The 26527-nt window shown below is 36.1% G+C and overlaps 1 protein-coding gene across 1 annotated transcript in view; it reads left to right on the plus strand.

Moving 5' to 3' along the window:
- LOC150099114 (V-type proton ATPase 116 kDa subunit a 1-like) overlaps positions 1 to 26527 on the plus strand; it is a 586531-nt gene that overhangs the window by 57594 nt on the left and 502410 nt on the right. Inside the window, exon 3 of the mRNA XM_090404569.1 lies at positions 20635 to 20732. Coding sequence (XP_090260695.1) covers positions 20635 to 20732 — 98 coding nt within the window. The remainder of the gene's footprint in view (positions 1 to 20634; positions 20733 to 26527) is intronic.

Raw genomic sequence — 26527 nt, forward strand, 5'->3', positions numbered from 1 at the left:
TTGTTTTTATATATTACTTCTGCTTCCTTTGTTTGTTTTTGAAGGAATGATTTGTATGCTACTTGTTTTTCTTTCATTACATTTTCTGTATCTGTATTCCATATTTCCAAAATTAATGTTTTTCTTTTTAATATGTTATTTTTCTTTCCAAGTATTGCAGAAGCTGCTATGAATTATCTTTATGAAAGTTTCCCATTCTTCTATATCTCCATTAATTTTGGCTTGTTTTAAGTAATCTGTCAATGTGATTAATGTAGCAACCTGATACTTTCTCCTTATAATAGATATACTTTGTATACTTATTCTGTTCCTTGTTTTTTCTTATTTACTTCTTTTATCCATTTTGTTAGTATTTCCATTTTAGAAACTACTAAATAATGATTTCATTTCCTTTATAAACATGTACATCTCTCATACGTGGAGCTAATTTCTGATTGCAAATGATAGTCAATTATAGATCTTGTTCCTCTACATGCATATCTATTCTTTTAAAAAACAACATTAGTTACTTGTATAAGGCCGTGATTACTATGCACAGATTTGGTCACCTGGTTTTCAAAATGATGAAGGAATACTGGAAAGGGTCCTGAGGTGATTGACTAAGGTAGTTTCCAGTCACTGGAATGTTGAGTATGAAGAATGGTTGCAAAGATGTAATTTATAATGTAGTGGATAGGCAGAAGAGGGGTAATATTATAGAGACGTACAAGTTCGAAAGGGGTTGTTATAGGATTAATGTTGAAGAGGTTTTTCATGATATGGTGGAAACGAGATCATCCCTGGAAGCTGTATAGGGAGGCTGTGAGTAAGAAGTGGTGTTGTGTCCAATTTACGATTATTAGGCTTTCAACTATCCTTACATGTGAAACTATACTTGTCTTTATCCTAATCTTATCTATATACGAGATATCACCCAAATACAAATATTCAAGCTTCTTCTCCCCTTGTGTCCCCAAATATTTATTTTATACTGTGCCTTTCAGGACATTTAGTTTAAGATATAAAATTCAAAAACAAGGAGCAATTACAAAATATGCCTGAGTGTGAAACTAATATGCAGTTGTGACTATTATCTCGTAACTTAACAACCCCCCCCCCCCCCCCGTGTGATTAGGTTCGTTCGTTTTTACAAGTGGTGCATTGAGTGGCAATCTCGGACAACTGTATTTTCAAGGAACAAAAGTTTATTTTATTATTATTTTTTTTTAAATAACGAAACTTGTGGTGCGATCATAATTAAAAGAAACACATGTATTAACCACAGTGATTATATATGTCCTATAAAATACAAAATTGCATTAAATAATTTTTTTTTTACTTACTTACTTCTGTAACACGTTACACACATTTAATAAGATTCTATTGTAATTATGCGCCCTAACTGTATGTTATTCCTGTTATTGTTTTAAACTACTGTACTGATGATGTCCTAAGATACTTAGGATGAAATATTTACAATTAAATAATTTCACTGTGGTTAATACATGTGTTTCTTTTAATTAAAAGTTTATTGAAAAAACTTAAACATGATACAATTCATTCTTTATCAAATAAAACTCAATTCAATACTAAGAATATATAATACAAATTAACACTAGCTAAACACAAGTGTTAGGTTAAGATCCTATATAAGAATTGTGATCATATCGCCATAACAGATTCTATACATACAAACATGTATACTAGAAACAAGGTCAACTAGAACTAATTGACCTTGTTTTTTTGTATAACTCCTTACTGATCTGATCACGCTATAATTCTGTATTTTATAGGACATATATAATCAGGTACTCTAATTTTCTCACTAAGATAATATGGATTAAAATTATCCTTTCGCCAAGCTAATACACACTTTTGATCTTTAAAACTCTCTTAAATAAAATACAATGTACATGCATAAATCTCTAGGCACAGGACTATACTTATTAATGTATACTTGTTACTATACTTATTAATGTATAGTAACAAGCTCATTCTCATTCTAGTCTCTGACGGGTACTAAAGTCCTAGTATAATTCTCATTAATCCCTTCAACTGTTCAGTAATTGAGCAATGATTACAGTTACATATGATTTGAATTGACACGAGTTTTTACAATACCTTTTAACTTGGGTCTTCTACACTGGTCTCCACCCTTTTCCAATTGTACCTTCCTAGGACGAACTCTTCTATAACTTATCACTCCTAAGTTCTCTTTTTTGGCACTAAGATGGGCTTTCACAATCTTTACCTTACATTCTTCAATCAGGGTCATCTATTCTATGGCTGAGATTCACCACGTGGGCAGTGACTTCTGTATAGAATTTTCTTTCTCTCATTTCAATCACTGGACGATGAAACACACTGACATTATCTTCTTTCTTTTTAACTAAATGGCGTCCCTCATTTCTTACCATAGGAACACGGAATCGAAATCCCATGCACTTTGTTTCTTTATTGTGTCGGATGGAGAAATCTCCTAACCCGTCACTCAGGAAAACCACGTGACCTATCTGAAGACTTGCGAAGAAGTCTTCAGATAGGCCACGTGACCTATCTGAAGACTTGGGATCGATGCTGGAGAAGTTCTACAGAAAATAGTGGGAGATCGGGGGAGAACTAGCGGTCATCCCTGGAAACTGTATAAAGAGGGTGTGAGTAGGGGAGTGAGAGGCAGGTGTTTTTCGTTCAGAGTTGTAAATGATTGGAATGCCTTGCTCGAGAGTGTGGTGTCTGCAAGAAGTTTGAATGTGTTCAAGTCACGGTATGATGAGCCGTGTGTGTGTGTGTGTGTGTGTGTGTGTGTGTGTGTGTGTGTGTGTGTGTGTGTGTGTGTGTGTGATAAAACGACCTCCCAGATGAGTCTTTGACTCCATGAGGTCTTGGGGTAATAATAATATCTTAGCAAGTTAGTTGGCAAATGCCCTGAGAGAGAGCGAGAATAGAAAGAAAATATGTAAGACAGCTAATACGAGCATAGAAGTAGGGAAACAAAAGTTATGGGAAGAGTTTGGTAAGAATATGGAAGACATAACACAAAGGTAGCAGAATATTACAGATATCTGGAGTAATTGCATCGAAAGGCTTGAATGAAACATGCAGTAACAGAATAGTGGTTATGTTAAATATTCAGGAGGAATGCAATCAGGGCTACCTATTAATACTTGAGGTAGAAAAAGCTATTAAAAGCCTGAGATGGAGAAGCAGCTGGAATAGATGACATTTAACCAGAAACGCTGAATTATGAAGATATGAAAGTTTTACATTGGTTACGTTATGGATGGCCTTGGCCTCCTCATAGTATGTTATGCTTTCGCTCAGGCTTACACATTTTTACCGCATAAGCTTCTGTAACCGATAATCCTGCAGAATAGATTGGTTGCTCCTTATTCCCGGTAGTATCTCATGTCTGTCAAAGCATGTATTCATAGGGGCTGGTTTGCCTGCTTCGCGAGAGGAACACCCCAGGATAAACTGAGCAAAAGCCCTGATGCCCGCACCCAAGACCAGCTAACTTGACTATGACTGAGGAAGATCCTTAAGCTCCTCACGTCTTCGACAGGAATCAAACCTAGGACACTCTTTCCCCAGGTATATGGTTGCGAAAGGCACAGCCATTAGGCTTACCGCGTGGACATGGCCTCGGCAGAGAGTTGAATTCCAGATTATTGGAGTACACTTCTCATAGTACCCATCTGTAAAAAAGAGAAATAAAATTGTGAGAATTACAGAAAATTTCCTACTAAATGTTTCTGGTAAGATTTATGCTAGTATACTTGAGAAAAGGCCAAAAAATTTGTGGAAGGGAAGCTAGGAGAAGAACAAGCTGAGATGAGGCAAATAGAGGTTGTCAGGATCAGATTTTCTTATGACAGATAGTTGAGAAATCATAGGAATATAACAGGGATCTGTATTTAAGTTTTGTAGATTTGGAAAAGGCACATGATGTGAAGAGAAAAGCATTTCAAAATGCTACAATTATATGAGGTGAATGAACATTATAATAAGCAATAAATTTGTATTTGAGTTGTATGTCTGGAATTACAATTGAAGGAACTACTGGAAGATGGTTAGGATTAAAATCAAGGGTAAGACAAGGATGTACTCTATCTCCATTGTTATTTTTTACATCTATGGATCACATTATCAAAGAAAGTGACTTTCAAGCCTGATGATTGAAATGGAGATGTCAAACAATAGCTCTTTGCTTTATGCAGATGTTGTATTTCTGAACAAATCCATTGCAAACTTTTCGAGATTCTTAATTTAACTGAATAACTAACGTACAATTTTGGCATGAAAATCTGCAGTAAAAACACCAAAATAATGAAAATTTAGAGGAATGTTGAAAACTTCAACTGCATTCTCACTGAAGAACCGACAGAACAAGATTTTCAGTCAATTATGCATAACTTTTGATTTTACACATTTTCATTTTAATGACCCCTAGTTTTTGTGTTGGGTGGTTGTAGGAGTTTTTGTGTATGTATTGGCCAGGATGTCTCGGTTTCCGGTAAACAGTGAAGGAAAGACTGCCAGAAGGAAGATGTATGATCACACTTCCATATCTAGAAATGGAAGCATGATCTGCTTTTCAATCTCGATTGTGAATTGTATGTGTTTGTTTAGGTGACTGAGGAAAGTTTCTAGTATCTGGCGACCATGTGGCCAGATAATGAAAACATTGTCAACGTATCTAAGCCAGTCTCTGGGTTTTTTAAGGAGAGTAATCTAGAGCATGTTGCTCAAAATGTTCCATGTAAAAGTTAGCAATGGGGGGGGGATAATGGTTAACCTCCATTAACCTCCCATAATTAATTTTTTTTTTTTTTTTTTTTTTTGCATAAGCATCAAAATCGATGTTTTTGCTATCTGGCCCAATGGCCACTAGACACTTTCATCAGTCACCTAAATAAACAACACAAATGCATACAATTCACAATTGAGAGTGAAAAGCAGAATACACTTCCGTTTCTAGATAAACTTGTCACACGTCTTCCTTCTGGCAGTCTTTCCTTCACTGTTTATCGGAACCCGACACATACTGGTCAATATATACACAAAAACTCCTACCACCACCACCACCACCCAACACAAAAACTATTGTTCATTAATACACTTAAAAACAGGGCTGTGAAGATTTGCTCCAATGAGCAAGCACTTAAAGATGAATTAAAAGTTATCAGCAATACCTTCCTGAAAAATGGTTACAGCCAAAATACTATCAACAAAATTCTGTATATGACCTCACTTAAAAACAAAAATAAACAAGACCATAATAAAACTGTAACCATTCCATACATTAAAGGGATATCAGACAAAATAAACAGAATACTACAAAAATACAACCTTAAAGCCACCTTTAAACCTCCTGCAAAATTAAAGAACTTACTCAACACATCGAAGGATCCAACCCCCCCCCCCCACTGGCCCACCCTCAGCTATACTGTATTCATTGCACTTGTAATTTGCCCTATATATAGGGGAAACAGGACGCACAATTCCTATCAGACAAAAGGAACATAAACGACACATTAAATATAATAACTATGGTGAAGCTGGCCTTTCTGATCATGCCTTGAACACTTTACATAGAATTAACTGGAAAAGCATCTGTTGTTTACATCACACCAAAACATGGTATGAATGTAAATTTAAGGAGGATGTTAGATTCTTATCAGTCACCCTAATCTTAACGATAATGATGGTCTAAAAATCCCAAACATATGGAAGGCACATATTCTACCCATCTAACCTTTCTCCCTAAGAGTTAATTTTAAATAGAACCATAGGTAATTCAGGTTCTATATGAAAGAATGTTTCTCTGATGTTGTCCTAAATGGAATATAGCTTTGATTTAGTTAATTTATTTTATTTTATTTATTTATTATAATTTTATTTTCATTAGAGGTCAGGCCAGTATAATAACCGTTGATCAAATCATTGTCTCTTCAGCATACTATGTGAAATGTAATTTAGCTTGTCTCTGTGTGTATATATATACTCCAGATGATTATCTTAATATGAAGGTCGAAACTTCAGAAAATTAAAATAATTATTGATAACATGGTTGTATAGTCCATAATTCATGTAAAATGAATGCTGATCACCTTGTAACACTAAAGGAAAGGATATGCATAATTTTAGTGAAGATTGTAAATTATTATTACAGAAACAATAAAACACAACTTTGCTTGCAAGCCCAAATCCCTGAAACAGTTGGCAAACAACTTTAATCAGCACTTCGCAAACTGTGTCCAAAAACTACAGGAAACATTCTCCACTAGGACCACAAGCAACCCAGTCAGTGTGGTTGCTTGTGGTCCTAGTAACAAAAGAACTCTCACTTGCAATTCAAGAAATTAACCCTAACAAAGGACCAGGAATAGACAGAATCAGACCAAAACATCAAAAAACACTCAACTAACCTATGTCCAGTTATGCTAAAACTGTTAAATAAAATCTTCGAAACAGGGAACATTCCTGAAGCACTGACTACATTAATCACTCCCATACATAAACATAAACATGAAAAAAAGATACATTATAAGTAATTACAGACCCATCGCAAAATTTTCTGTAATCAACCAAATTATGGAGTGCATTGGGTATTGTAAACTCTTCACATACATTGAAAAATTCCAAATCATCCCCAAAACACAATATGGCATTCAAAAATATAAAGAAACAGCAACACTCCTGGATGACAGTGTTATTATTGAAGAATATGAAAGAGAACTACAAAAAACATTGAAACTGTTAAATGGAAAGAGATTTGGACTTGTTATTAACTTGGAAAAAAAAACAAAAAAAAAATTGTATTTGGTGAGAAGAACATGAAACAAAGGATACAAGTGGATGGAATTAATATAGAAAATGAACAATTCATATATTTGGTAAGTAAAATGACATGGTTTGGACTGTAAAAAAAAAAAAAAAAAAAAAAAGAAATAAAGATCACGGTTGCAAAGGGAAGAACAAATCTGAAGGCCATTGATAACATCTGGAAAAGTAAAGTGATCAGCCTGCAAACAAAAGTAAGAGTGCTGGAAACATGCATCTTTAGCGGTGTACTGTATGGATCTGAAACGTGGGTGATAAATAAAGAATCAAGAAAAAGAATTTTGGCATTTGAAAGAATTTGTTACAGGAAGATTCTAAGAACAGGATGAGTACAGAAAATTACAAATGAAGAGCTCTATTGGAAGATACAGCCAAAGAAGAATCTAATGCAGAAGATTATAAAACGGAATCTGCAATTATTTGGACACATCTGTAGAATGAGTGAGGACCGGAAGATAAAGACATTCATGTTTGGTATTATGGATGGTGTAAACATAGTGGTAGATGATACAGAGAATGAATAGATGACATAAAGCACTGGTGGAATTGGTGTACAGAAACTGCGACACGGTGCACTGGACAAAGAAAGGTGGAAGAAGATAGTGAAGGAGTCATCAGACACTAATGGGCAGTGTTCCCATTGTTTGTGATGATGATGACCACTCCTGGGAGGTTTCATGACTAATAAATGCTGCATTAGATAAAAACAGAATAGTATTAGTCGTTTTTATTGACCTAACAAAAGCATTTGACATACTAACACACAAAACCTTGTTGAACAAACTAACACTTATCAGAATTGGGGATTGTCTACTCTAGTGGTTCAAAGCATACATAAAAAACAGAAACCACATCATACATATAGGATCAGTACACAGCAAAGAGGTACCGGTAACCTGTGGAGTAAGGAGCTGTTCTATCTCCCATTCTTTTTACATATACACACACGATATTAGCCATCTTCCCCTAAAAAGGAAAATCTTGCAATACGCAGACAACATGGCCATAGAATCCATTCACAACGATGCAAATGTCGCTTACACAAATATGCAAGATGACATCAATCAAATCGCCAACTGGCTAACTGAAAATGGCATTATTTAAACCCTGAAAAAACAAAGATAACGATGTTCAAAAATTCCCAAACCCTACCCATAGAAATTAAATATCTAACTATCCAACATCCATCCTCCTATACACAAAGCGCTGATCCTAAAACCACAGCCATCACACAGGTGAAAACAGCATGTTATATGACTTCACTTCAATGCTGATCAAACTTGGAAACAACAAACTCAAGATAATAGCAAGCAAACTATATTGATTAAAAGACATTGCTCCGACACACACAAAAATACTAATCTATAAATCATTATGTGAAAACATTTTAAGATATGCAATTACATCATACACATTCTGCGCAGACTTCAAACTTAACAGATTACAATTGCTGCAAAATAAAATGGTAAAACTGATATTCTGTTAACAAAGAGAACAACCATCACTTATACGAGCAGCAAGGAACCTAATCTAAACAAACTTCCATTCGATTACAGAAACCTAGGGACCTACAGAGAGCGGAAACAGGTGCTATGTAAATATTACAGCAAGACTGAAAATTAGAGGGAATTTACTCTCTCTCTCTCTCACACATACATACAAACCTATAACAGATCCTTCTCAAACACCATTACAAGGACACAAACACACCATATCCAAACTGAATCCCCCCCCCCCTTGCAAAAAAGTTAAACTGTGCTCAGGCAGTGGTAGTTTGTTGGCGCGTGTACTTGCCTCTACACGTTAACTGGAAAAAAGTATTTATATATATACATCCCTCGACTTACGTCAGGGTTCCATTCCATAAGGCAGAATGTAAGTCGATACATTAAATCAACAGAGTTATAGGGGTTAGAGACTTAACAGTAATAAGAATATTGTCATTTTAATTTTTGAATCTTATAAAACTGTACTGTGCGTTATTGCCACTATAACGCAGGAGAATAATCACCAAAATCTTCCTTGATAATCGCATCTTCATTACCTTCCTTATGTGAAGAACACGGCTGCAGCTCTTCTAGTATTACCTTTGTTTTTTGATGAAAATGTCCAATGTGCTTTGCTTATTCCTCTTCTTCTTTTCATCATAAATTTGTTTATAGCAAGCAAATGCATCATGTACTTTCCTTTCTACTAATAGGTAGCATTGAACATTGGGGTCCATGTCTTCAACCATTTTGAGAACTGCTAACTGCAGATAACATCCTCTTCCTATTCTTGTTCTTCCTCTTCTGCAACACGTTTCTCCAGTTCGACTAATTCTTTGTTAGTCAACTCTTCAGGGGCACTTTCTGTGAGTTCAACTATGTTGGCATTATTCACTTCGAGAATCAGATTGTTGGTTTTAATGTCTTTTTCCATATGCCATTCATACATTGAGAAGTCACTTCGTCCCAAGCCAAAGCAATATTATTGATAGTATGATAAATATTGAATGCTTTCCAGAATTGCATGGGAATCTGATAATTTCCTTCAGTGGCAGAAATGTCTTGTGAAAAAGTTTTACATAGATAATAATCCTTAAACACTGCAAGAACTCCCTGATCCATTGATTGGATCAGTGAAGTAGTGTTTGGATGGAGAAATATGACCTTGATCTTGGGGTGAAGATCATTGATGCCAAACGGATGATCTGGATCATTATCTTGAATTAATAAAATTTTAAGTTCTACATTTTCTTTCACACAATAGCTTTCTATTTTACTCGCATTACAGTTGATTAAGGCATCCGCAAACAATTTTTGAGTCATCCATGACTTCTTATTGCTCCGATAATGAACTGGAAGAGTATACTTCTTAATGTTTTTGAAGGCTCGTGGATTCTCACTGTGTCATATCACAATTGGTTTCAATTTATATTCAGCCACATTATCCCCTAACAGAATCGTAACATGACCTTTAAGAGCTTTGAAACCAGGCATAGATTTTAGCTTTGTGGATGAATTGTCTGCTCGGGCATTTTTTTCCGAAACAAGGAGGTCTCATCCATATTAAATATTTGCTGTGTCAAATAATTTTCCTGCGTAATAATTTTATGCAATTTCTCCACAAACTCCTTGGCAGCCTTCTCATCGGAACTTGCGGATTCACCATATATTTTCACATTATGCAGTGCAAAACGCTGCTTGAATCTCGTGAACCAACCAGAAGAAGCATTGATTTCGTAGTTGTAATTGGGTCCTGCTTTCTCCTTCAATATGTTGAAGAGACTTAGTGCCTTAGTGGTTATGGTCATAGTGCTAAGAGATATGCGCTTTTGGTTCAGGTCCTGTATACATGATGGAAGTAGCTTTTCCAATCACTGATAGGACATTGTCATAGCTTCATCACAATCATTGAACTTGCAGCTTTGTTTCAAGATCGATTGCTCACCTCTTTTTCTGATTTTTCACTAGGTTTTTTTAATTGGACTTGTAGGGGCCATATTGCTATTCATATCAAATCCTATTATTATTATTATTACGGGTATCTCCATGGAGTCAGTAGACTCATCGCGGGAGACCCAAACTAGCAAAACAATATCTGTCATTTTTTGCTTGAAATAATGGGAAAGAAGATGACGCTACTTGTGTAGATGACTTTGACGATGCACACAAAGAAACTTCTTGATGCTAAAAGTAGTGATAGCAAGTAGGAGCTTCTTGGTAAGTCGCACAGTTTTCAGTTTTTTCCTGAAAACTTTAGTTTCCGAAAATTCCCGCACGTATCTCGCAACTCAATTTTTTAGCTTTCATTTTGGGAAAAAAGTTAGTTATTCGAGTAAATACAGTATTTTTTTATTTAGCTTTCAAATTCTTACGTATGGGTCATTGGTTAAAGATTGGATTTATAAAAACTCCAAAAGAGAGCAATATTGCCTTATTGACATCAATCTTATTTCCTTAAATACCTCCTGCACACTCACAATTAAGCCATCCTCTCCAATGTCCTCTACACTTTAGTTCCTTAAGATTCCACTCTGATCAGTGTGAAACACCCTTATAAATTGATCACTGAATACCTCGACGATGTCTTCTGCAGCAATTACCATTCTACCACTTTCATCCATTAACATCATCTTACCATGAACATTCTTCCTTCTGCTTGCCACATATCTAAACAAACTCTGTAGGGTTTCTTCATCTGATTTGTCAATTTCTGCTCATACTGCACTTGTTTTCCATTCCAACTGTGAGTCACTCTCCTGGCTTGTTCTTTATACTCTTCATGTAACTGATTATTATCATAATTCATCTTGTACATCTCCAAATGACTTTCTTTTTCCAGATTTCATGCTTAAACTCCACATTCATCTATTTTACTCCTACCTTATTCAGCCTTTTGGCCTTTGGAATAATTCACACATTGATGCTGTTATGTATTTCTTTGTCAGTTCCCAAGCAGTATTTATTTCCTTACTGCTCGACTCCTCGTTTCATGGTATAGTTCCAAGCTGTCTCCTAAGTTTGTCATAATCACTAGCCTTATAATTCCACATATATCCTTTCTTCACAAAAGTTTTCATATGGCTAGCTACAACCAAGATGATCACTTCCACCAATTGGAGGAATGTGTGAAATCCCTCTCGGTATTACATCCTGTGATGAAATGATCAGATCTGGAATTCTCGATCCTCGCATGCCCTCCTTTATGTGCTGCCTGAGATAGTTATCTCTCACGAACTGAAGAAATTTATTTTCCTTAATCCCAAATGCTATCCCGATCTATACTGCCATGATTACAACCATTGATAATAATTGCATTCCTTTGTTCACTAATCGAAGTTGTTTATACATTTCTTCATCACCATCTTCCTCATTCCTGGACCTATAGCAACATCCAACTAAATGTGTCTTACTGTCGACCTCCATGTTACACCACACTACCTCATAACTATTGCCACTATTTCCCTCTTTCATATCTAACTTACGTGGATATAATTCCCCTGCTGTCATCAGCAGCACTCCTATCACCCTTCTTGTCTTTTCTATTGTTGCAAAGAATACTGTATCCTTCCATTTCTATTCCTGTTATTCATTCAACTATATTTCACTTATTCCGATGATACTGTGGCAAATAAATTCAATCATTGAAACCATTTCATCTGTCTTATTTCTGATACGAAAATTGGAGATGTTAATGTCAGCTCTTTGCTTTATGCGGATGATGTTATACTTCTAAATAAATCCGCTACAAGTCTGCAAGATTCTCTGACTAAATTGAATAGCTGTTGTAATAGATATGGTATGAAGGTCAGCAATAAAAAGACAAAGACAATGAAAATAGGCAGAATCATTGAAAATGTCAACTGTGTTGTGAATGGAGAACCTGTGGAACAAGTAAAACATTTCAGCTACTTAGGCACAATTTTTACTGAAGATGGTAAACTAAATATAGAAATAGACAACAGAATCAGCAAAGCTGGTATCGTGGGAAGTCAATTGAATAAATTCATATGGAATAAGAAAGAAATTAGTCGGAACACTAAATTAGCTGTATACAAGACTGTGTTCAAACCAATTTTAACTTATGGATCTGAGAGCTGGGTCAGAAGTAAAACACTTGACCAAAGACTAGAGACCGCAGATATGAGAGTCCTGAGAAAGATTCGAGGCGTGAACAGATGGCATCAATGGCAATATCATATTAAAAATGAGGATATTAGGAAAGAACTTGACATTGTCAGCATCCAGGAATGCGTTAGCAGAGCTAATCTCAGATGGTATGGTCACTTAAATAGAATGGGAGAGGAAAGATTAGCAAAACAAGTGTTCTCTGCCAGGTTGGCAGGAAAACGACCCAGAGGAAGACCAAGATATAGGTGGATTGATACGGTACAAAGTGCCTTAGATGATAGAAATATAAGATCTGATAATGTTGGAGTCTTGACAAGTAACAGACTGATTTGGAGGAAAATTGTAGATAGGAAGTTAGTAATGATGTAATTTTTTCATGTAGTACTGTCATATCCTGTACACCCCTTGAGGGTACATGGCAGGAATTTGATGATGATGATGATGATGATATTTCTGATACTTCTGGCATTTGTAAACAAACATAGTAATTCATTTTTAGGTCTATAACCAGTCCTATCCAAGCTACTTGTTGGTTGTAATTTTTCCACCATGCCTGCCCAATCACCTTTATCACTACTTACTACATATATTTGCTCAGTCTCAACTTCTTCACCCACATCTCAATACACTCTGTCTTCATACACACACACATTCACTGCCACTTTCAACATTCACTCTCCCTGTCCATCTGCCCTTCATTCTCTCTTCATTTCTCACACTACTACTGTTTCCACATGTCATACATCCATAAACTGTACTCCCTGTCCTTACACATCTCTTCTAGCATACCATTCATGATTTTGGCTCTCTGTTGCAGCTCATGATTGTCATGCCTCAATAACACAGATATATAGAGAAACTGACAGTAGAATAAGCAAAGTTAATTGTATGGTGGGCATCCATTTGCATGAATTTATATGGAATAATAGAGAAATTAGCTATAAAACTAAACTAGCAGTATAGAAGATAGTTTTGAAACCCATGTGTTGATCAAGACTGAGACCACAGATATGGTAGTTCTGAGAAAATTAGGAGATTGAATAGTTGGCTTATGTTATCCTCACTCAAGAATAAGGTATTTCTTGGCATCAGTCTTTTCCTCCAATTCTTGTTTAGATGATCAAGGCAAATCATCTCCTGCATTACTATAAACTATCCACTGTGCATATCTCTTCTGATCTTTTGCTAGAAGGATATAAAAATCCTCATTAATCTTGATATAATTTTCCTTGTCCAGATGGTATTCTTCTGATCTGAGAGCTTGGTTAGAAATAATACTTGTTCAATGACAAGACTTAACTACAGATATGAGAGTTCTGACGTAGGTTAGGGAAATGAATAGGTGACATCAATTACAGTATTATATTTAAAGGGTGAGAGTTAGGATGGAACTTAACATTGTTAGCATTCAAGAATGTACGAGATAGCTAAACTTAAGGTCACTTAAACTGATTGGGTGAGGAAATGTTAGCAAAACAAGTGTGTGATATTAAGAAAAAATCCGGAGGAAGAAAGAAGTACCTTAGAAGACAAATTTCAGATATGACAACTCTGATCAAAAGTATTCACACACTCCTTCTTAGTTGTGGCTATGGCTGTGTACATCACAAACATGTCTCATACAGGTATAAAAGAAAGCACATGGCCTTGCAATCTTCATAGACAAATATTAACAGTAAAATGGGCCATATTGAAGATCTGAGTAACATTTGATATGTCACTATCATAGAATGCCACCTTTGCACCACTTCAGTTCAAGAAATTTCTGCCATGTTGTAATTGCCCTGATCTACTGTAAGCAATGTTGCTCCTAAGCAGAAACACTCGACAATAATAGCACCATCATAACCTGATAGGTCACATAAAGTCAGAGTGGAACTGCCAAGCACTGAAGCACTTGGTGCAAACAACTCATCTTTTATCATTGAAATACTCCCTTCTGAAATGCCTGTACAAGTAATGTCAGCATCACAACTTTTTTGTTGGGAGCTAAGAATATTTCCATGCTATGCAGCTGCACAAGCCTAATATAAGCAAGGGCAGTGTCAAGCATTGGGGTGGAGTGCTGCAAAACTATCCATCATTGGACTCTGGAGTACTGGAAACACGTTCTGTGATGTGGTGAATCACACTTCAAATTGCTAACACCATCTGACAGTCCAGTAGATGAGTCTGGGTTGAACAGATCCCAGGAGATTGCTGCCTGCCCAAATGTGTTCTGCCATTGGTGAAGTGTGGTGGAGGAGGCATCATTGTCTGAGGCAGTTTTTCATAGTTCAGGCTGACTTCCTAGTTCTCATCATGGGAACTCTTAATGCTGCAGCACACAGTTACAGTCTAGAAAATTCTGGACTTTCAACTTTATGGCAGAAATTCAGTGAAGGCCCTTTCCTGTATCAACACAACAGTGCCCCCCCCCCCTATCCACAAAGTGAGGTCTGTGCTGGAATAGGTTGATGAGATGGGTGTTAAAGAACTTGACTGACACACAGTCCTGATCTCATCCCCATCTAATGATGAATTGGAATGCTGATTGTGACCAGGCTGAACTGCCTGATCATTGACCAACTTGAGTAATGCTCTTCTGGAAGAATGGAAGGAATCACTCTAACAATGTACCAAACCAATGGAAAGCCTTCTCAGAAGATTGAAGGCTGTTATAGCTTTAAAGGGTGAACCATCTCTGTTTTAAAGTTTTTCATATTAGAGTCAGAATTGGGATGGCATATGTATTGATATATTTGATCAGATAGTATGTATGAAATTTCTGTCTTCTAGGACACTTCTGTAATGCAAACTTAATCATCTACTCTTCTAGTATCCTATACACCCACTAAGGGCACATGAGAAAACTATTGATGATGATGGTGATAAGAAAACAGCTGTATCAGTGTCATCATGTAAAGCACTTGAAATATTTCTTTAAAGTTCCTGAGGCTCTTTAATTTTGTATCGCTTTCAGGGTTTCTTTAATCTTTTTATGATCTTTTACCATTGCAGACAATGTCAAAGGAGCAGTATCAAATTATTTTGCAACTTTGCTTTTCTTTTTTAAAGGAACACCACAAGCTGGCACTGATAATAAGACAGAAAACTTGCTTAAAAATCTTGATATTTAATTAAAAAATTTTCACCTATGTTTCACTAGCATTTACTGTAAAGAAATGGAACAGCAAATTATGCAAATAGCAGAAGCCTTCTAAAAATGCCACCATAATAGCTATAGTAAGCTAACAAAAATGGGCAACACTTCCCTAAAAAAATACATAAAGAAAGATTAGCAGATTGAAAAAGTATTATTTGCACAAAGGAGATAAACATAGGCTATAAAATCTATTTAAGTTTGGATGATGGAGTAACATTTCACAAGTTTCCTTATAATGATAAGAAAGAAATATAAAGTTATTCTTCAAGACAGATAAAAAATCTTCCAGATTGTCCATAATGTAATCCACAGGAGCAAGTAATCCGGTAAACACTCGGAAAACCAAGTGAAAGAAGCAATGGGAGTCCTTCGGAGATGAAAGAAAGTTGATTTTTTTCTACAGGACAAAGTTACAAAATTAAAATTTTTTTCATACATTCAGAAATTCCTTTTACATAAAGAATAACAATGGAATAAGAGTAATTTCCTCTTGAGCATAAGAGGAATGATTCTATAGTTGCTGAATGCTTTTATTGATCTTCATCACTGAAACCAAAACATTTGACAAGAAAGTTGATCTGATATGTTGCAATTTTTACTGCAGTTCATCAGAAGAAAATAAAGAATGAGCATGATGTATGATGGTTTACATAGTCCCTACTTTTTGACTCATGATGACAGTGGTGTGATTCTGCATGAATAGCAGCCTACCTGAGTCTTCTTCTGAAAATCTGAGAACTGTAGCTGCCATCAGGTTAATGAAGAATTATTAGATTCAAGAAGGCTATTTTGATTTTTTCTTCTTTCTAAAGTGAACTGAATTCTGGTATGAAATGCAAATGAAAATCTTGCAATTAAATGTCAAGATTTTTTACATGAGTTTTCTATCTTTATTATTATTTTCACTTAATTTCTTTTCATTGTCTTTTTTTTTTTTTTAAATTGGCAATTTTCTATTAATGGGAACTTCATGTAATCACTACAGTATGTTGTTTAGTTGTTTGTTTTGTAATGGACTACTCTGCTGAACTTTTGATAATGCTTAAAAAAACATTGTTCAGTAATGCTGTTGAGCTGAAACTACAAACAATAAAATTGTTTATTCTGAAAGTTTCATTTCTTTGGAGTTCATTAAACTGAATTTAACCCTAGACTGCTCACCCTTTTTTTAGACATCACTGCTCATCTGGGGTATGCTATCACCCCATGACATTTCTTCTCTCTCCCCTTCACTATAGGTAATTGAAATTGTTTTTGTGTTTAGATAGCCCAAGCTATTAACAGAGTTTTACCTACTACAATATTTCGAAAGGAGAAAAAGGAAGGGAAAATAAAAAATAAAATACAATATTATGTAATTTTAAATTTTTTACTGATATTTACCAAGTGTCATACTTTCTAACGAAAACATTAAAAAAAAATGAATATATCCTAATATTTCTTGTGCAAATGTGTTGTTAGGTTTCAGTTAAAATGTACATAAAGAAAAAAATACCTTACAATGCAAATAATGAACTTAATTACACAAACAAACAATGAGTGTCAAAAATTGATGTTTGCTTTAGTAATATATTACATAAAAATAAAACATTTATCTATCATGTGAATGATTTGTAGTTGGTAAATCTAATAAAAGTTTAAAAAAAAGACTAAAATGCATCAAAATCAGTTTATAAACCATGTAGAACGTTAATTCATTCTAGCACATTCATCACAAATGTCTTTCCTGTGATCCGCACATAATGTCACATACTGAACAATGGACTTTGGTTTTCCGATCCTTGGCTCATGGACAGATCTGACACCTAGTTTGCTTCTTCACTTTTGGTTCTGGAGGTCCCTCAGCCTCAGCAAGACCAGCATTGGTGTCTTCATCACCTTGGATGTTCAGAATTTTCTTTATGATATTTGTAAGTTCTCTAGACAGTGGCTGAGCCAGTCTCCTTTTCATGTGTGGTGTTGCAAGATTCAAGCCCAAATTCTTCAAGTATTGGTGCCTAATCATCTTTTTCTTAGTTGCCGACTGGAGAATTATCTGTGAGTTGATTCCTCCTTGATCCAGCATCCCATAAAAATAGCGCAGAGGCCATCTTCTGGTTTTGTGGCTTGTTGTGTAGTTGTGAGCCACCCAGTTGAAACTGTCAACACCACCTTTTGTGTTGCTATAAAAAAGTATAACTTCTGGTTTCTTAGAGACCTCATAAACTTTCTTGTCACTGTGCATTGATAGAAATAGCTGTGGTGCCTAACACAAATTTAACACACACTAATGCTCACTGGGGTATGCTATCACTCCAACTGTCTTATAGAATGAACGACACATACTTCATGAACTACACTCACTCATTGACTGATGTGGAGAACGATTGTTGATTAGAGTATAGCTGGGCGGAGGAAGCGCTGTGCACATCTGTGACTAATTTGTAGAAGAAAATGGAGTCACCTGGGGTAACACATCACCCCTGGGAGCAGTCTAGGGTTAACTGTTAAAATCCTTGAATAGGAAATGATTTTTATTGTGTGGTGTTAGACCATTGCCTGATATATTGGAGGCTATAAATTAAGGATGCCCAAAAAATTATATTCTTGGTTTAATCTTTTATCGAAGTGAAAGCAAACAATGTTTGCACATGAAGTATCTTCACAACTGGGCTACTTGTATATAGAGGCTGATGAAATCTCATTAAAGATTGAAACCACTCTGGGTAGTGGCCCTTCCCACAATGCATCGCATTACACACATCTCAAAGGATGTTCACTTTACATTATGGGATACTTAGGCAATCAATGTGAGGTCATTAGTCTCTATATACAAGTAACCTAGTTGTGAAGATACTTCACGCACTAACATTGTTTGCTTGGAAAAATAATTAAACCAAGACTGTAATTTCTTGTTATCTTTAATTTATAGTATAACCAAGTGAAAAATCTTTCATCTATCTCTAATCCAGAGTATTTTAATAATGAGGTGTGTCATCTTTTGACTACTTTTATATGGGGTATATGACTTCTGCATTACTTCAACATTGGTATCTCTTCTGAGTTTGGCTCCCACTGAGGTTCTCTATTGATGTGGGAAGTCTGCTGAAGTGGCCTTGTGGCTGCTTTATTGGATGCTTTTTTCTGGGATATGAGTGGCTCTGCTTGGCAACTGGATTGTCCTGCTACTGGGTAAAGGCACTGCTGAGTAATGAGCTAAATAATTCTTCAGGTCATTCACTGTTTGGTGATCCGAGGAATCGATGGTTTTTGGAGAGGTATCCCTGCACTTAAACATACCTCAATAAAGGTCAAAATAGGTCCACGTAGTGGCCCTTATTATACATAGCTGAAAGGATGCGCACTTTGTATTATAGGATACTTAGGCAATTATTAGATTTGAGGTCATTAGCCTCTATATACTAGTATCCCAGTCATGAAGATACTTCATGGGCAAACATTGTTAGCTTACACTTGGATAAAGGATTAAACCAAGAATATAATTTCTTGTCATATTTAATCTATAGTATAACTAAGTGAAAAAGGTTTTAACATATTGGATGCTGTAAATGATGTGAAGAAGCACATTTGGTCTTTAGATCAGGTTTTTTAATCATTAGGTTTTTCTCAGTAATATTTGATGATTTATAGGTTTCTAGTCGTGTGTGTGTGTGTGTGTGTGTGTGTGTGTGTGTGTGTGTGTGTGTGTGTGTGTGTGTTATATTGATCCCATACATGACAGGTCAGACAACCTCTGATCAGATCAGTACCATGTATGTAATGCAGGTAAAGATTGAAAAAGAGGATTATTGGCATTTTTCTTGAAGAATTGTATGGTGTAGTCGGGGAATATTTCATGAGAATAAGGCTGTTCCAGACAACAGAGGTAGATGAAATAAATGAGGAGAAGCAGGTTTAATGTATTTGCAATAGTACTGAAAAGGGGATGGTAGTTGCAACGTTGCCAGTTCAGTGGAGTAGGGACCATGTAAGTGAGTCTCTAAGGATAGGAATTTTTATGAGCCAACGAATGGATTTGGAATTTGTATAGAGTTAGTGGTTGGGTTGATGAAAAATAGCATCTTAAGTGGAAGAGAGATGCTGAATAAGCAATTGATGTGAGATGTTTATGCCAGGAGAGGTTGGAGATAAATATTAGTCTAAGCAGAGAAATCTGATTTTGTCTAGTTGAAGATGATCTTAAATCTTAGGATGTCTGAGTGCCGCTTAGTTTGTCAAATGAGTCGGATGAGTGGAGAGTATACTATCATCAGTAAATTTGTGAGTAGGATTAGTAGTGATTGATAGCAGCCATTTGGGTATAGAAGAAAGAGGGTAGGTGATAGAATAGTCCTGAGGTACTTCTGCATTCGTCACAAAACTTGAAGAGAAGGAGGAACCATCCATCATGACATGCATTGAAAAATCTGAACAAAATCTGGCAACCCAATTATATATATATAGATAGATTGATATTATTATTTAGATAGATTGGTATTATTAGACACCTCCAGGGAGTCCAAAGACTCATCAAGGGAGGGCACCTTCTCTACAACTCTGTCTCCGTTAATCAATCCACTAACTGACCGCAACTACACCAACGTCATCTACCGCTGACCACCACCACTAGTTATATATAGATAGATAGATAGATAGATATATATTATTATTTAGATAGATAGATATATATTATTATTTAGATAGATAGATATTATTATTATTAGACACCTCCAGGGAGTCCAAAGACTCATCGATGGAGGGCACCTTCTCTACAACTCTGTCTCCTTTAATCAATCCACTAAATGACCGCAACTACACCAACGCCATCTACCGCTGACCACCACCACCACCACCACTAGTATTTCCAAAGACAATCACAAACATCCATGCTCACGGCAGGATTCGAATCTGCAGCCTTTTAGCTGTAGAGCGGATATGCTGGCCAAGTATATAATGACCTATATGTTCAGTTTTATTTTCTTCGAGTTAGTTTTTTATAACTGCATATTATGTGTAGATATAGGCACCTCCTCTATGATCAGCGTAACCATCTTTCAAAAATTTATTTATTAGGAATTTTGGATAAAGAAATCAAAAAAGATGGCATACCAATATTTGATGTTGGTGATAATCCATTAGCTCCACAACCTAAAGAAATGATTGACATGGAAGTAAGTATGTAGGATTTATACATTTTTCAGACCATTTTTATGAAATAGTTAACTGATTGAGTTGGATTTAACATATAACTACTGCTCATTATAAGATGGCTGATTCCTGATGTGTACCCTCAAGAGGCATACATGATATTCTGATATTACTACATGAAATGTCTATACTAACTTCTAATGCACAATTTTTCTCAAAATTAATATTGTTAAGTATAGTTTCTGGGAAAAAGAACAAAAAAACATTGCAACATCAAAAAGAAAAACAAAACACAGTACAGGGAAGACAGAAATTGCAGCTCACACCCTTGAATTAAAACATATCCCCCAAATCGACAAGGCCATAATCATAGACAAACAAGACAACGAAACAATGCTTAGAATATCCAAAACTATTGCCATAAAATGCGATGAAAATTCTATCAACATCCACCGCATCTACCTAATTTCCGAATGTTGGACGATCCAGAACTTACAAATTAAGCCACGCCTCTGGCCATGTAGTGACCACAAATGCCCTAATTTGGCAGATGCAACTTGCAGCCTTGACGTAGCCCTACACTCATTCCGACAAGGTTCCGATGATGGTCAGACGACGTCCGAAACGGTCCACACACCGCTAACCCCTCTCCCAGTTTCCACTACATAAGGATACCCTTCCCCTTCGTCCCCCCCCCCCACAAAATGCGGCCCTAAACGAAATGATATATATATATTTATATATATATTATTAATAGTAACCCGTGTTTCCAAACTTATTTCCCACGTCAAAACACACCCCCATGTTCCTTCCCCCCCCTTCCCGCCAAAATAGTTCTATTTTTATAAGTGGTAGTTTGGAATCGTAATCAGACATGACTCAAGTTTAGGTAAATATGACATGTTTATTGGAATATCTAAACAGAATACACAAAAATTCATACACTTAATTTGACTCGATACAAAATATAAAGACTCGAGTTAAGAGGTTAACATATTCTAAATTAAATCAAAGCTTATGAAACATCGTAAAACACAGTAATTGAAAATTGGGATAGATTGCAAATGATATGAAGTTAAGCTAAATTTCCTTTCTGCAATGCTATTTATAATATAATATAAACAAACATTGTAATGTTATTTAGTTACTAAAAATCCATAATTCTAACCTTGTTAACTCAATCACATACAACACAAAGGATCTCTTCTAAACAATTCTTCTTATTCTCAAAAAGAGGTTAACTATCTAATTAGAGACTGTCCACAAAGTTCTTTAGAAAATGTTCTTAATTTACACACACACACATATAATCTTCTCTCTTCTAACGAATTTTATACACAAAATAGAGTAATTTTACTTTACCGAACTATATCCCGCGTCTTTCAGCACCACTTGTGCATCTGGTTACTCCTTGTCTATTGGCTGTCCTTACGCCAACGTAAGGGTTACGCTATCTTCATGATTTCTGCTGAAAACTGACTCGAATCTCTGTGTTTCAGGATACATTTCGATGGGACTTTTCAGCGACGGCTTGACTCTGTTAGGACTGGAAATTTTACCTTCAGCTCTGCGTAGAATCCTGCTCCATTCTCAGGAAAGCTCGCTGTCCAACATCTTATCACAGACTTCACCCCCTTACGTGAAACTACCTGCTAACTTCCGAAACACCAAGCAGGAAAATGATATGACAAGAGAGGGATCCGATATGGTGTTCATCCCTTATATATTGGTCGTTAGAGCGCCCCCTTTTGCACATGACCTATATCTTTTCACCCCTTGCTTTCCCGACGCTGTTATGCTCCTGGATTCGCGGAATACGCGTCGATATACGTTCCACGCAAGCTACTGCCTTCGCGTTACGCTGGACACGTGTAGTTGTATATTTTCTAAGAATTATTATTTAATCTCTATCTGGTGACTCACAGTTATTCTATACAGCTTAAGTGAGGCTTAAAATTAATATTAACAAAATTCCTCCTTTAAAACATTCTCTAATTCGATCTTAGTATAATCACAACAGATTAAAATACATGGAACATAAGATAAAGTTGCAATTTTATACATAAAGTGAAGAAGTTTCACTTTTGATTTCAGCTGATGTGCAGGTGTTTCTCTTTGTTAGTAAGTTTATTATTATTATTATTACCCAAGACCTCATGGAGTCAAAGACTCAAACACATCTCATCATACCGTGTCTTAAACACACTCAAACTCCTTGCAGACACCACAATCTCAGGCAAGGCATTCCAATCATTCACAACTCTGCACGAAAAAAATCTGCCCCTCACTCCCCCTACTCACACCCTCTTTATACAGTTTCCAGGGATAACCTCTGATTCTCCCCTGATCTCCCACTATTATCTGTAGAACTTCTCCACCATTGATCTTATAACAACCCCTTACCAACTTGTAGGTCTCTATCATATCTCCCCTCTTCCTTCTCTCCACCAGACTCTGCAAATTACATCTTATCACTCTTTCCTCATACTCAACATTCCAGAGGTCAGAAACTACCTTAGTTAGTCGCCTTTGGACTCTTTCCAACATCTCTTCATCCTTCTGAAAACCTGGTGACCAAATCTTGGCACAATAGTCCATGTGTGGCCTAATCAAAGCCTTATACAATGGAACAAGAATCTCCCTACTTCTACACGTCAGTGTCCTCCGCATCATTCCCAGAAGTCTTTGTGTTGTCTTCACAATTTTGGTGATGTGTCCCCTAAATTTTAGATCCTTATCCACCATCGCCCCCCAGATCTCTTATTTCCTCTACCTCCAACAATATATCTTCACCAAGCATAAATTCTGCATCTCATCTTTGTTTTCCAAATTTTAAAACCTTACGTTTTGCAACATTGAACTCGCATCCCTATTCCTGTACCCAATCGCTAAATTTATTCAAGTCTTCTTGTAAGGCCACAACATCCTCTCTAATCTTCATGGTTCGTCCCAACTTTGCACCATCTGCAAACAACTGAATATCTCCATCCAAATCTTCGCCAATATTATTAATATACAAGTTAAATAGTAATGGCCCTAAAACAGACCCCTGAGGCACCCCAATAGTGACTTTCCTTTTCCTGGATATCGCACCCCCCCCATACACAACTTGTTGATACCTATCAGATAGCCAGTCTCCAATCCAATGCACTAATCTAATATCCAACCCCATCTGCTCTAGTTTGACTGTCAACTTCATGAGGTACTCTATCAAAAGCTTTTGCAAAATCCAAGTATATTACTGTGTATTCTCCTCTGTTCAAGGAAGCAGTCACTTTATTGTAATAAGTAACTAAAACATGACCTCCCTTTAGCAAATCCATGTCTATCAAAGATAATACCATTGTTGTCAGCCCAACTCTGGATCCTAGTTCTCACAAGCTTCTCCAACAACTTAACCACAACACCTGACACAGAGATAGGCCTATAGTTTGAGGCTTGAGTTCGATCACCTCCTTTATGAAGTGGCACAATCTTGCCCTCCTTCCACTCTTTAGGAACTTGACCAAGTGCAAGACTCATATTAAAAAAATATGTCAAGGCAGGTGTCAACTCTCTGGCACATTCCTTCAGAATACGCAGTGATATATTATCAAGTCCCACAGCCTCATTTACATCTAGTTTACTCAACTCCCCATACACCTCTTGCTCACTTACAGTCAGTCTCCTCCATCATCAACTGCTCTCAATCTCTTCATGAAGTCACATTCACAAGATTGAAAGATCTTTATGAACTGCTCATTAAGTATTTCCACCACACATTCTGCAACAGCTGTCTTTATACCATTTCTCCAATCAGTGTCATCCTTCCATAATCATTCTTTCTTTTGCTGGCTACATATCAAAAGAACTCTCTAGGATTCTTTTTGGCTTCATTTGCTAACTGCTGTTCATACCTCTCTTTAGCTACTCTCACCAACCAAGTCACCCTCCTTGCCTGGTCTTTGTAGACCTCATGAAATTGGTTACTTCCACTTCTCTTTTGCTGCCTCTGCAATGCCCTTTTTCTCTGTATTGCATGCTTAATCTCTTTATTCATCCATCTCACACCTACCTTATTTAACCTTCTCACCCTTGGAATACATTTAAACATTGCATCTACTAGATAGTTTTTGAAAATCCCCCAAGCTGCATTGATCTCTTTTCCAGCTAATTCCTCATTCCATGCTACACCGCAAGCTGTCTCCTGAGCTCTTCATAATCCCCCCCCCCCCTTTGTAGTTCCACATATACCCTTTTCTCACAGAGGTCCTCACACTGCTGGCAACCACCCAGGTAATCACCTCATGGTCACTTTCACCAATTGGTGGATGATTTGACACCTCATTGATAATTACATCCTCTGATGAGATGACCAAATCCAAGACCCTTTATCCTCGTGTGCCCTCTGTTATGTACTGTCTGAGGTAGTTATCCCTCAAAAACCTCATTTTTTTTACTTCCAGTTGCTATCTCATCATACCAGTCTATATTGCCATAATTAAAATCACCCATAATGATCACCCTTTTCTTATTGCTTGGCTAATTTGACTATACATTTCATTATCACCACCATCCACATTATTAGGTCTATAACAACATCCCACCAAGTATTTGATTCTATTCACCTCTATCTCACTCCATTAGTATGTTAGATTTTGAATGAATGATTTCTTTGCAAGATTTTTTCATTCAGTATCTAACACCTGCAAGGAGATGTGTTTTACATTATGGGATACTAAGGCAAGTGATGTGAAGTTTGTCCACCTTTACCATGAGTTGTCCCAGACCTGAAGTATTTAATATTAGATTCTTGTTAATGACTATCTGCTCTTTCTAACTAGTGACGTGGGTATTGGCCATTTAAATGCACACAAAATGTGTCTAATGTGTCTGGACCATGTGAAAAATAGTGAACACATCATCAATGTGTTCTAACATAACACATCATGGCCATTTAAATGCACACAAAATGTGTCTAATGTGTCTGGACCATGTGAAAAATAGTGAACACATCATCAATGTAGTGAATTCGAACCGTTTCGAATTCACTACATTGATGTAGTGAATTCGAATTCGGTTTGAGAGTGGCTGTATTCATTGTTTGGTTCTCTGTTTTATGTAGAAAATTGGCTAAAGGGGGAGAAGGGGCTGAGCCTATAGTTATCCCATTATTTGTTTGTATATCTTCTCTTTCATTGCAAAATAACCAGCATGTACTCTGTAAATTTGAATAATTGAAATATATCTTTGGGAAATGTGACTTAACAAATCCATGGTTTCTAATTGATGGTACATTGATAAATAGTGAAGTAATATTGAAATTAATCATTATGCCTGAACTTTTTAATATATGTTCTTTTAATATACTTTTTAGGTGAATAGAATTTTTAACGAAAGAGGAAGAATTACATGCTAGCTGTGTTAGTAATTTAGCTAAATGTTTAGAAAGTTTCTATGTAGGACTGTTTATACTATCCACAATTGGGTGCAGAGGTTATGCTGACCATACGTACTGTTTTGAATGGGACAGTACTGTTTTTTTCATAATTCCTGTCCCTTCGTTTTAATAAAAATGTCAATTTTGTCCCGTTTTTGATAAAAACTATAAATATACTTTAATATTGGTCAAGCATAAATTATTATTCATAGCCTATAATCATGTATCAATATCATGGATACCAGTAATTTGTATAACCATGGAGTCGCATTGTTCGATACTAAATATCGATATCTGTAGTGATTTATTCAGAGAAAATAAAAAAAAAAAATACATGTTGGCAACACTTTCTTGTCTCAGACGTGGCATCTGTTCTGCTGTAGCATTAGTTCTTGTTTT

The sequence above is a fragment of the Typopeltis vanoorti genome, chromosome 15, assembly GCF_054136105.1.
Source record: "Typopeltis vanoorti isolate ZY-2024b chromosome 15, IOZ_Tvanoo_1.0, whole genome shotgun sequence".
Taxonomy (NCBI): Eukaryota; Metazoa; Arthropoda; class Arachnida; order Uropygi; family Thelyphonidae; genus Typopeltis; species Typopeltis vanoorti.